Genomic DNA, 13,451 nt, shown 5'->3' with positions numbered 1-13,451 from the left:
GTTCTCTTTACTTGGACTCTCCATTTCAAAGATTTTCTAAAACACCCCCCTTAGGTTTCCCCAATTTCCTGGCTCTAGGCAGGAAGTACATTTTACTGGCATACATCATACACTGTTTGAATCCTGCCTCGTTGTCAGAGTCAGCCAGAGCACAGAATCAACCCCTCGACCCCAAGGACCAATTAAATAACCTGCCTATGCAATACTGAAGACGTGGGGTGGATGGGGAGTTGAAAGCAGGCAAATCTACCTAAAACAACTTCAAAAATAACTTTGAACCAGACAACTGGAATGGCTGCTAAAAAGCAAAGGGCACTTCACATCCAGTCCTGAAGCCTGCAGCTAACCAGCTTCAGTGCTGAACAATCCAATCCATGAGGGGGGCACTTGCACAACCCAGGAGGGCACGGCTCTTCTAGATGGGCCTGAGCCAAACAGCAGCACATGAAGATTCCATAAGTGGGGATATGCTGTGGCACTTCTCAAAGACAAATCTTTATATACCACACCATCATATACTCTAGCTATCGGTGTGTATTCACAGCTGTTTGCACTATTGTAGCCATGCTGGTCCCAGTACAATAGAGACAAGGTGGGTAAGGTAATATCTTTTATTGGACCAATTTCAGTTGCTGACAGAGACAAGCTTTGGAGCTACACAGAGCTGAAGAAGTTATTACGTCACCACTTTGTCTCTGGATATATAGCTGTCCATCTTTTCATGTCTCTATATTTTCATCCACATTTACAGAATCAAATTCTATATTATTTTATAAATATTGGGGGGATATTTTATTTTCTCCCTTCCCTTCTTTTGTCTGCATGAAGTTCTTAGGTATAGAAACAACCACCCAGAGTCAACGTGTAATTCAGAGCAGCTTGCTCCTATGGTCTACAGGGTACAATGAACTACCAGGGTACAAATATACCCAGTCATTCTCCTAGGCCACTTATGAATTATCTTGAACACAGGGAAATCCTCCAGCACCTTCACATACTGAGTCTAAGTCCACTTTGTACCAGAGGAATGCCACAGACAACCTGCTAGAGAATTGGGCCAAAGAATCTCTTGCATAAAATGCTTCAGGGCCAGTTTAACTGCAGATGTGTGTTTCTGAAAGTTTGCTACTAGGATTGAATTAACTGGTGAAGATGATGATTTCTATAGTATTTAAAATGATAATCTGACCTTTCATGATCACAGAATCATAGGTTCTATGATCATGAATCATAGAATATCAGGGTTCGAAGGGACCTCAGGAGGTCATCTAGTCCAACCCCCTGCTCAAAGTAGGACCAATCCCCAACTAAATCAAAATATTATTAATGATAATTTTACATGATCCAGACTCCTATTTTACAATGATCTATACTTCATGTGGAGATCAGCAATGCCGATGCCTCTAAAGAGCAGAGCAGCAGTGGGCTGAAAACTTCAGAGTTGCATTTATTTTTTATACTTAACTCATTTCCAGCAGATGTAAAATTAAACAATTAATTTTGGCTACATGAGAAGATTCATAAATAAGAAGATAAACATCCTGGATGGGTTTGTGATTAACAAAGAGGAGACTGGGGCATTACATATGGTGTCTAATCTGCTGTTGATTAGATATCTTCCATCTACCCTCCCAAGCTCAGTATACTAAAAATAAGGACACAGGATCACTTCAGAGAGCACACACAAACTGCACCTGTAATTTTGCCATTGGCTTCAGATGGAGGCTGCCAGTTTACAATTATTGTCCTAGGTTTTCCCTCTTTGCTCACCACAGTCACATCTTTTGGTGGAGACGTAGGAACTGCAAAAAAAACCCCAAACATTCATTAGAAGCATGTAAGTGATCTCACTGAATGCATGTAAATGATCTCATAACCATCCTTTTAAACTTGCTTTGCCACAGAAGTATGGGTGCCCGGCAATAGAAACCCAGTATGTTTAATCGCAAGGTAAATCTACCATTCTAGGGCAGCAATTTTAATGATTTACTCCATTAAAATGGCCAATACCATATGGTGCATAATATTTCCTTTCCTTAAGGAGCTATCTATTTCTACAGTCCAACAGATGCTGTGAATCATGACTGGATAAACAACGTGTGTCTTCAATTACTTTTTTTTTTTTTTTTTTTTTATAAACAGACAATATATTTGTAGAATCAAAGCTACTAGTTGAGAGTACTGACTGGTAGTGCACAATAGTTTAACATTCCTGAAATCCCATCAACTTGTAAAGACATCATTCCATGTTTTGTTTTTATGTAAAATAACAAAACATAAAAGATAAAATTTATCTCTACGCAAAAATGTTTGCTCTGGGACTCAGATCTTGCAATGGCAATTTTCTACCATGAACACATTTGAAACACCAAGGTAAACTCCTGGAGGCTTTTAATTGTAACCTCTGAGAGACCCTTCACTTTGACTACAGGTTTCTGATGCCTTGCAAGGAAGTCTGCATCTACAGAGGTGTTATCTCTCTTGCTTTCTTTTAACCAAGGTTTATTTGAACTCTGGAAACAGATATGATGAACACATGGTGTCACGGAGTGTAGGGGAGTCAGGCCCTGCACCCCCGGGCTCCTTGCCGATTCACCAGGACTCTCAGCCAGCCAGTAAAGCAGAAGGTTTATTTAGACGACAGGAATACAGTCCAACACAGGTCTTGCAGGCACAGATAACAGGATCCCCCCTGTTAGGTCCATCTTGGGGCCCCATAACCCCCATCGGGGATCAGAGCCCTCTCTCTCTGCTTCCCCTCTTTTCCCAGCCAGCTCCAGTCTGCCCAACCCCCTCCGGCCCCTCCTCTCTGCTCAGCTTCTTTCCCGGGCCAGGAGGTCACCTGACCCCTTTGTCTCCAACACCTTTAGATGCACCTTTGCAGGGAGGGGCCCGGCCATCAGTTGCTAGGAGACAGAGTGTCAGGCATTCGGCCTTCTGCTTTGCTAGATACTTAGAGGCCTGCACCCAGCATTCCCAGCCCCCAGTATGAACAGCCCCACTTCGTCACACCTGGCCCTTTTTTTCTTTTTAGTAGCTTGAGGCAGAAGTCTTTTCCCCACCATCCCTCCTGCACAAAAATGAGGAAACGATACAGGCCTTTTACCCAAGTTAAAGGCTTAAATGTGTGAATCAGAGTCTTACGGTGAACTGAAATACCCAGATGGGGCTCAGATTAATGGCAATGAAATGCACAGAGCTGATGTCTCCAAAGGTGCAATTAAATAACCAGCTATGCCTTGGAAGTATATAATTATAAAAAACAGACTTCTAATTATATAATTTTTAGCAAACTACATCTGCCATGGAAACTGAATTCAATAACAGTACTAGTTAGTGTTGTCACATAAAGCCCTTTGAACAGGAAAAGCACTATATGTTACCTACTGGTGATTAATCCTCCTGTCATCCCTTGTGTTAGGTTACTAAGTGTTATTATCCCCACTATAGAGATGGGGGAAGTGAGGCTCAAAGGTTAGTAACTATTGCCCCAATTCAACAAACAACCAAAGGTGTTCAAGTGCTCTACAGAGCAGGAATGGACTTAAGCAAAGCAAAGCAACCTCTTAGACAAGGCTAGGATGAGAGAACCAGGAACACTGTCAAGACTAGAACTCAGGAGGTTTCCGATGTCCAGGCCTGTGCTTGAGCTACAACAAGAAGTTACTCATCTTGTGCAGTAACAATGGCACTTCGAGATGTGTCCCCCTTTGGTTGCTCCTCTATAGGTGTGCTTGTGTCCCTGCGCTGCTGATCAGAGAACTTCAGTAGCAGTGTTCATTGGACCCGCACATGCACTGTCTCTCCTTGTGCTGCGCCACAAGGCTAGCCAGTGTGTGTGGGCTAACGCCCCTCAGTTCCTTCTCTACAACAGAGTCATAGACAAGAACTCTGAAGTAGAGGTGAGGAGGGTGGGTTGTGGAGCACCAATAGGGGGACACATCTTGAAGAACCATAGTTATTGTACAAGGTGAGTAACAACTTCTTCGCTGAGTAGTGTCCCTATGGATGCTCCACTGTAGGTGACTCCCAAGCAGTACCCCTTCTGGAGGACCAGGACTTCGGAGTCGGGTCAGTTACAGATGACAGCACTGCGGAACTGAAGATGGCATTAGAGATGGAGTGCCAGTGATCGCATAGTGTTCTGCGAAAGTGTGAACTGACTCCCATGTCGCTTCTCTACAGATCTCTGAGCTAGTGACATTCTTGAAGAAGACAATAGATGAGGAGATCGACCTTGTGGAGTGTGTACGATTACAGTCTGGAGGGATAATGTTGCGAACTTGATAACACTATCTGATGCAATTTGAGACCCACTTGGAGAGCCTTTGGGCACACTTTCGCAGAACACTATGCGATCACTGGGGACTCCACCTCCGATGCCATCTTCAGCTCCACAGTGCTCCCTTCTGTAACTGAGCACTAGGATCTTTCCACAATGGAGAGGAAAAGTCGAATCTAGGGAACTTCCTGAAGGACTTTGTCCTGTCCAGGTGGAAGGCCAGGGTTCTCCTGACATCTAGAGCATGTAATATAGCCACCCTTTTGTCCTGGTGAGGCTTGAGGGTAGAAGATTGGAAGGTGAATCAATTGATGCATGTGAAACAGGGAGGTTCCCTTAGGGATGAATTTCGGATGGGGCCTGAGTGTAACCTTGTCTGGAAAAAATACCACGTAGTGGGGATGTGTCACCAGAGCCGCTATCTCTCCTATGCTCCTGGCCAAGGTAATCACTGTGAGAAAGGCCATTTTCATTGATAGGTACGGCAGGGCCGAAAACCAGTCTCCCTTTTCCAAAGTTGGAATAAGCCTTCAAAAGGCGATCATCTTGAATTTTTGAGCCTTGACAAACTTATTGAGAGCTCTGAGGTCCAGTATAGGTCTCCAACCTCCCTTCCTTTTGGGTATTAGAAAATAACAAGAATAGAACCCCTTCCCTTGTAGATGTTGAGGTACTGTTTCTATGGCTCATAACTATAGGAGATGATCTATCTCTTGTAGTAAACTCTTGTGAAAAGGGTCCCTGAAGAGGGACCAAGAAGGGTGTTGTTGAAAGGGTAGGGAGGTAAAATGCATGAAGTACCCAGTTTGAGCCACCTCTAGGACCCATTGGTCTGATTTTATGCATTCCCAGGTGCTGTGGAACGCAATCAGTGGCCAAATGGGCATGGTTGGCTGTGTCAGCCAGGGGGAGTGGCCTAATGTCGCCTTGACCTGCTCATCAAAAGTGGTGCTTATACATAAAGGGCTGGGATGAAGATTGTGGACCAGACGGTTTGTGATTAGGGAATTTCCCTTTCTTCCTTTGCAGCTCACAGTGGCGTTGAGGTTGGTACTGAGACGTGTGTGTTCTACACTGATATGGGGGACTACATCATCTCTTTTGTTCCATGTATAGATACCCAGTGATCGGAGGGTAGCTCTGGAGTCCTTCAGGGTGTGAAGGGAGGCATCAGTCGTCTTGGCAAAGAGCTTCATGCCCTCTAGAGGAAGGTCCCTCAACAGTGGACTGTGCCTCTTTCAGGAAGCCTGACAAATGGACTCATACCACTCTTTGCATCACCACATCTGTGGAGATGGATCCAGCTGCTGTGTCAGCCATATCGAGGGCAGACTGAAGCAATGTCTTTGCCATTAATTGGCCCTCCTGGATAATGGCCTTAAATTTGGTCACAATGTGCTTCTGGCATCTTTTCAATAAAGTCATTCAGTTTTGAGTAATTTATATAATCATAATTTGCCACGAGGGCCTGGTAGTCGGCGATACAGAACTGTATACTGGCTGAGGGATACACTTTTTTACCAAAAAGGTCAAGGCACTTCCAGTCCCTGTCATAGGGAGTAGCTCGACAGTGTGATCGGTCATGGAAGTTGACGGCATCCACCACGATGGAGCTGGGCGGTAGGTGGGAGAATAGGAATTCAGATTCCTTAGCGGGGACATAGTATTTTTTGTCCACTTACTTGCAGGTTGGTGCCACAGATGCTGTGGTCTGCCACACAGTCTTTGCTGGGTCTAAAATGGCTTAATTAATCAGGAGGGCGATCTTGAGGAGGAGGCAGAGTGGAGGATGTCAAGGAATTGATGGTGGGTGTACATGACTTCCTCCAATGATATCTGGAGAATGACTGCTACTCTTTTTCCCAGCTCCTGGGAGAGAGAAAAATTGTCTGCCAAAGATGGTGGAAGAGGCATAATGGCTTCATCTGGAGAATAAGAGGATATGAACCTTGGTGTCACTTCCCCCTCTATAGCAGCTTCCTGTTCCTCTATGACTTGAGCTGGTTCTGAACCTCTGGATACTGCGGCCAAGGGGGGCCTGTTTCCAGGGTTCTTGGGCAAGGCTCGAAGACTGAGAGGCATGCTGGTGGTGCGCCACCCAAGGGTCCTAATATAGCCATTGGGATGGTGGTGGCATAGAGCCTAGAGGTGACATGCATGGGTGGCCATACCAGGATGGTGCTGGTGGGGCCATCTGTGTGTATATCCTTGGTTTCTGTTGGTAGTAAGCACCAGATGGAGCTTGGGAGGAGTACTGCAACACTACCTCCTCTGGCTCACTGTCTGAACCCTCACTAGAGGGCAGAGTGGCATGGCATGGCAACAGGGATACTTCCTGAACTCGGTGGAGGCTTGGTGCAAAGGTCTTGATACCAAGAGATGGGGACTCTGGTGCATCTGGCATGTGGAGGTCTCTGCAATCGTAGGATTCTGCCGGTACTAATTGTCCCGACATTGGTGGTCGTACCAGGGAGGACAGGGATATTGTTCAGACCAGTTGCTCCAGTGCTGGGCGAGCCATCGTTGGTGGTGCCGATATGGACTTGAGTACCAGGAGTATCTTTTTAGAAGATTGCTTACCCCTGTCCTTCAGAGCTGATGACTCAATGCCCATGCCCATCGTGTCTGTAGGCCTGTCAGAAGTTCCAGTTGCTGTTGGTCTCTGTGATCCATAGGTACTGGACTGAGATAGTCTCAGTGCCGGTGATGCCGAAGATACCGAGTGAGATGGTGAATGATTATGGCTATCTTGGGGCTTACTGTGGGGACTTCCCACTCTCTTCTTAGATGATTTGAGAGGGATCTGCAGCCTGTTTCCTCGACCCACAGGCCTTAGATGTAGAATGCTGTGGGGAAGGTTCATGTCTATCAGGTGACTGGGGTCGGAGAGTTCCTCCATGAAGATGATCTTCTGGCAGAGCTCTGTCTTTGCGGGATCTTGGCTGGAGTTGATGGCAAAGACCACACTTCTGTTGTGTATGGCCTTCCCCGAGGCAATGAATGCACTGAGGGTGCTTGTCTGCAATCGGGATGGCCTCTTTACAAGTGAGGCACTTTCTGAAGTTGACGAACCAGGCATACCCCATCGCGGGGAAGGATCCCCAACAAGGGAGGAAGAACGGGAAAGAAATTAATGTATTTTTTATTTTATTTTCAAGGGTAAAATAAGAAAGGAGATGACTACAACTAGAACTATAAGTAGTAGACCAACTAACTACAGGTATGTAAATTAAGTGATAGTCTTAATGGACTGCTAATGACTTCATCTCTGGCTGGGGTGGTTGAGAAGGAACTGAGAGAGGTTAGCCAACACGAGCTGGAGACAGGGCCGGCTCCAGACCCCAGCGCGACAAGCACGCGCGTGGGGCGGCACTTGCCGGCAGGGGCAGCAGATTGGGCCGGCGGACCTGCCGCAGTCACGCCTGCGGGAGGTCCACCGGAGCTCCGGGACGACCGGACCTGCCGCAGGCGAGGGGGCGCTCCTCCCACGGCTCCAGCGGACCTCCCGCAGGCGTGACTGCGGACGGTTTGCTGGTCGTGCGGGTCGGCTGGACCTCCCGCAGGCGTGACTGCGGCAACTCAACCGCAGCCGCCGGACCAGCGAACCGCCCGCAGCTGCGGGAGGTCCAGCCGAGCCGCGCGACTAGCGGACCCTCACCAGTCAAGCCCATGGGAGGTCCGCTGCTCCCGGGGCGTCTCCCACGCATGACTGCTTGGGGCGGCGGAATATGTAGAGCCGGCCCTGGCTGGAGAGACAGCACACAAAGAGAGACAGTGCATGTGCGGGCCTAACTGACACTGCTAGCAAAGTTTTCTGATCACCAGCGCAGGGATGCAAGCACTCCTACACTGCAGCACCTATAGGGACACTACTTGAAGAAGAACAAACCTTTCTTCAGCAGTAATTGAGGAATAAGTCCTATGCAGCATTGCCAACCCCAACTGTTCAAAAATCATCCATTAGGCACCTAAAATCAGGAGACTGGATTAAGTCGAACCTTTTTTTTAAAAAAAGAAGATACATTAGGAATTCTTTTTACTTGTTTTCTGTTTTTTGAGCCTTTTGGGCACACTAAGGCCTAGTCTACACTACGCGTTTAAACCGGTTTTAGGAGCATAAAACCGATTTAACGCTGCACCCGTCCACACCAAGAGGCCCTTTATATCGATATAAAGGGCTCTTTAAACCGGTTTCTGTACTCCTCCCTAACGAGAGGAGTAGCGCTAGTATCGGAATTGCCATATCGGATTAGGGTTAGTGTGGCCGCAAATCGATGGTATTGGCCTCCGGGAGCTATCCCACAGTGCACCACTGACCGCTCTGGACCGCAATCTGAACTCGGATGCAGTGGTCAGGTAGACAGGAAAAGCCCCGCGAACTTTTGAATATTTCCTGTTTGCCCAGCGTGGAGCTCCAATCAGCACGGGTGGCGATGCAGTCCGAAATCAAAATAAAAAGAGCTCCAGCATGGACCATGCGGATGTGATCGCAGTAAGGGCAGGCAAATCCGTTCTATCAGCGCTCCGTTATAGAAGCCGAAATTCAGAATCATTTTTAAAAATTCTCCAGTCAGATGCCATAGCAGGGACTCAGCGCACTGCAGCGTGACAAGCGTAACGGAAAGCCAAAGAATCAAATGGACGCTCATGGACTGGAGGACTCAAGCTATCCCACAGTTCCTGCAGTCTCCGAAAAGCATTTGCATTCTTGGCTGAGCTCCAAGTGCCTCTAGGGTCAAACAAACAGTGTCCATGGTGGTTCAGGGCATAGCTCGGCAATGTACACCCCCCCACCCACCCCAGAAATAAAAGGGAAAAAATCCTCTCGTGACTATATAACATGTCACCCTATCTTTACTGAATGCTGCAGATAGACGCAATGCTGCAGCAGTCAACACCAACATCCTTGCTCCCACCTCCCCCGCTATGGGTGGCTGATGGTGCAATATGACTGGTATCTGTCCTCATCACCATGAGCTTTTTGGCACGTGGTGCAGTGCAAAAGGACTGGTAACCATGCAGACTAGCATCTGTCAGGTCCCCCAATGTCATGTGCACCTAATTTTTCATGGTAGATGGTGCAGTATGGTTGATAACCGTCTTCATCATAGCAACAGGGGGCTGAGCTTCATCAGCCCCCACCCTTCATGTGTAAAGAAAAGATTCAATTGCCCCTGGACTAGCAGAGGGATCCTGGGCTCCTCTCCTCCACACTCCTTAATGTCCTGTCTGGACTATCATAGCAGCTGGAGGCTGCCTTCCACTCATTTATCACTAACAAGTCAGTGTGTCTTATTCCTGCATTCTTTATTACTTCATCACACAAGTGGGGGGACACTGCTATGGTAGCCCAGGAAGGCTGTGGGAAGAACAGAATCAACAGGTGGGGTTGTTGCAGGAGCACCCCCTGTGAATAGCATACAGCTCATAATCTATGCAGGATCTGACACAGAGCAGCTGTGCTCTCTGGTTCTATGATACAGTGGTTCTCTAGTACACTTGCCCATATTCTAGGCAGGACTGATTCTGTTTTTTGATACCATAAAGGAGGGATTGACTCAGGGAGTCATTCCCAATTTTGGCTTTTGCGCCCCTGGCTAAGAGCAGCCAGGGGCACTTATGACAGCAACAGATAGCGCAGTGCAAAAGGACTGGTAACCATGATCATCTTTTTACCAATTTATGGATTGGTAGATGGTACAGTATGGTTGGTAACCATCTCTGCTGTCATGCAAAAGCAAAAGCATGCTGCTGTGTAGCGCTGCTGAATCGCCTCTGTCAGCGGCATCTAGCACACATACGGTGACAGTCACAAAAGGCAAAACAGGCTCCATGATTGCCATGCTATGGCATCTGCCAGGGCAATCCAGGGAAAAAAGCCGCGAAATGCTTGTCTGCCGTTGCTTTCCCGGAGGAAGGAGTGACTGACGACATTTACCCAGAACCACCCGCGACAATGATTTTTGCCCCATCAGGCACTGGGATCTCAACCCGGAAATTGCAAGGGGCGGGGGAGGCTGCGGGAACTATGGGATAGCTAGGGAATAGCTACCCACAGTGCAACGCTCCAGAAATCGACGCTAGCCTCGGACCGCGGACGCACACCACCGAATTAATGTGCTTAGTGTGGCCGCGTGCACTCGATTTTATAAAATCTGTTTTACAAAACCGGTTTATGCAAATTTGGAATAGTCCCGTAGTGTAGACGTACCCACAGTTTCATGCATTCAAGTTTTTCTCCACAAACACAAGGATTAGAAAGTTACTTTATGTTTTAAATGAAAGCTGAGATTTTCATGTATTCATATAACATCACTGTTGGGGTTTAAGGAACTATCACAAGACTCACAATAAAATTACAAGAGTTGGCGACTCCGCCTACATAAGTCTATGGAGATCTCTAATGAAAAGATGACTAGTCAGGGATGGAGAAGTAATTTTCTTCATTTCACCCTGATTCATATCTCAGTTGCTTGTATTTTTAATACAAATTCTACTTAAAAGATGTTTACACTTTTCTGCAACTTCTAGGTTCCAACTCTAATGGTTAATGATAGATAGATATTGTTACACTAAAACCAAGTGATCAGGTGCTCTTGCTTTGGACCTCACCACACATCACTCTGATAACTAGACATAGCCCTGCTTGCCGCTTCTGTCAGCTGGGTAAGTCCCTTAAGAATTTAGGCTCCCTCAGTACTAGGTCAACTATAGTTCCTGTGAAACTGATACTAACAAAGATGTCTAACACGACAAAGATACATCACAACCACACCCACAAAAAAGAGAAACATTTTCAAAAGCAACATAGATGTTTTTGAAAATTTTACTTTAAATCTAAACAAAGTGATTGGTTTCACTCTTTCTTTACGATATTGTGCTGACTGGACTGACTCTTTGTGCACTTTGATTTTACGTATTTTTAATGCAATATTTTAACAGATGTCAAGGCCTTAAGGCTATTTGGATAGGGGCTTATTTGTATTTACAATTAAAATAAATCAAAAAGTAAATATAACAGCAGCAGATTTAGATTAAATCTCAGGAAAAGCTTCCTAACTGTACGAACAGTAGGACAATGGAACAGACTGGCAAGGAAAATCGTGGACGCTCCTTCACTGTAGGTTTTAAAAAAGAGGCTGGATAACCATCTGTCTTGGATGAGCCTTGTGGTCCCTTCTGATCCTATGGTTCTAGGATTATAAGAAAGCTAAATTTAAGCTAAAGTGAAAATAGCTGGAAGCTAACATAGAGATAGTGAATGCTCCCTGCTCTTTGACCAATCTTGCAGGTGAAAAATAAGATACCGGGGGACAGGTCTAGGGCAGAGGGGTTCTGCAACCTACAGATGCTCATTAGGCATGAGCTTCTACCAGCAGCTGTAATGCTGTAGTTTGTACGCACAATTCACAGCTCCTATAGTTCTGATAGCTGCCTACGCAATTCACGAGGAGATGACGAATTTAGGGCTGATTTTGATGACTAAATTTCTATGCACCAAAGTTCTCAGAATAGTTTGTCTTGTCTAATTTTTGTTCTATAATTAATGAATTTTAGTAAATTGTCATTATTAATTGCAAGGTTTTTCTCAGTAGCTGCTATTAAGATGCGATTTCTCAGATATTTAAAACATATGTGTCTCTCTCTTCTTTCCCATCTATTAACTACAGATCATTTTATCCATTTATTTTCTGTAATTTGTTCACAATTCTCTCTTTTATGTAATCTCCCCTTCACTGACTTTCAAAGAATATTAATATCAGGAATGCCCCCACTCTGTTCCCCTCCTCCCCCAAATCCCACATCAGCAACAGCAGAGGACTGCCATTTTAAGTCTATGCAAAGAACCAGCATTGGGGTAGGACTGACTTTATTCATCTCATTGAAATGGTTAACAGTTCCAGAAAGACACAAGTGAATACCTAATTCAAAGGTAGTCCCATGAGCTGTCATACTCCAAGTACTTGATCTTCGACCTTTAGTCACCATCACAGAGAACTCATACAAGGTGTTTGGTTTTAAACTGGTCACTAAATAGCTCAAGGTGGTTGTGTTTGCAGTCTGAAAGAAACACAAAGTATAAGGAACTTCTGAAGCGAAAAACATCATTTACAAGGTCTCAAATACTCTTGTCTAAGGTAAGTGCCTAAATGATTATTATAACATTACCAATACTTGAAAACCATTGCCATTAATTCTCTCAATATTCTTTTTTGCTCTATCATGCAAATTCATTAATAATTTACTCTATCTGAAATGAGAAGTTCCTTTTGTAATCAACAAGAGCATTCAATACTAGTCAATCATAAATGTAAATGCACAAGGTCTAGGACATACTTGTTATGCAGCAAGACTTTTAGCTGTCTACTGGTGGTGTTTAATTTACAGTGCTCCACTAAATGAACTAACCATGGGAAAGAATGATAAAGGGAAGCTAAAATTAAAAATCCATCTTGCAATTTGAGTATTTTTCAAAAATTATGTCAGAATTCTAAGATGAAATCTAATGAGTTCAAAAACTAGCTAAAAATGTTGGTTCTCTGAGACTCCGGGGAAAAAAATGGTTTTATTTTCTATACCTGTATGTTGGTTTGCAGAAAGGAGGACCATCTGTGGACAGACTTTCCTAAATCACATATGGCCTCCAGCACAGGTAATCAGAAATACGACTCATTTAGTTACCATTTCTGCCTTTGGGCTAAACTGTCTAGTATGTACTGTATGTGGCTTGAGTATAAATAGTATGTATACCTGATGCATACATAAATAATATAACTGGTTCCTTATCTGGAGCTACCTGTAATCTAAAAGCAGAATGACGTGACTGGCAACTTCAAAACTGGACAATGTGAATATATAGCCATAAATAATTGCTACCTTCAGAGAATTTTACTTACAGATAATGCTTCTTTTTCTAAAGGTAAAGATTATCTATAAAGTCACATTCTATAGAAGTGTAAAGGCAATAAAACTCTCACTACTGATGTAAAGTATACAATGAAACCTTTTTAAAGTATCCCAGTAAAAGATCAGGAAAATTTCTATTTGCCAAATGAAACGGAGTCACATAGAATGCTTTGAATGTTCAAAGAAATGATTCGACTAGTTCGGTTTCATCAGGATCAGTATGAATAGAGCCCTACCAAATTCATGGCCACGGAAAATGTGT

At 44.9% G+C, this 13,451-nt stretch overlaps 1 protein-coding gene across 10 annotated transcripts in view; it reads right to left on the bottom strand.

Moving 5' to 3' along the window:
- Positions 1-13,451, bottom strand: part of NEO1 (neogenin 1) — a 498,809-nt gene that overhangs the window by 53,128 nt on the left and 432,230 nt on the right. For all 10 annotated transcript variants that reach the window (XM_039492010.1, XM_039492008.1, XM_039492009.1 and 7 more), the window contains exons 18-19: positions 12,205-12,343; positions 1,695-1,802 (exon numbers count right to left, since the gene is read on the bottom strand). In XM_039492010.1, coding sequence (XP_039347944.1) covers positions 1,695-1,802; positions 12,205-12,343 — 247 coding nt within the window. The remainder of the gene's footprint in view (positions 1-1,694; positions 1,803-12,204; positions 12,344-13,451) is intronic.

The sequence above is a fragment of the Mauremys reevesii genome, linkage group 10, assembly GCF_016161935.1.
Source record: "Mauremys reevesii isolate NIE-2019 linkage group 10, ASM1616193v1, whole genome shotgun sequence".
In the NCBI taxonomy this organism is placed as follows: domain Eukaryota; kingdom Metazoa; phylum Chordata; order Testudines; family Geoemydidae; genus Mauremys; species Mauremys reevesii.
The sequence above is the reverse complement of the archived record's forward strand: the minus strand, read 5'-3'. Positions and strand labels throughout refer to the sequence as shown.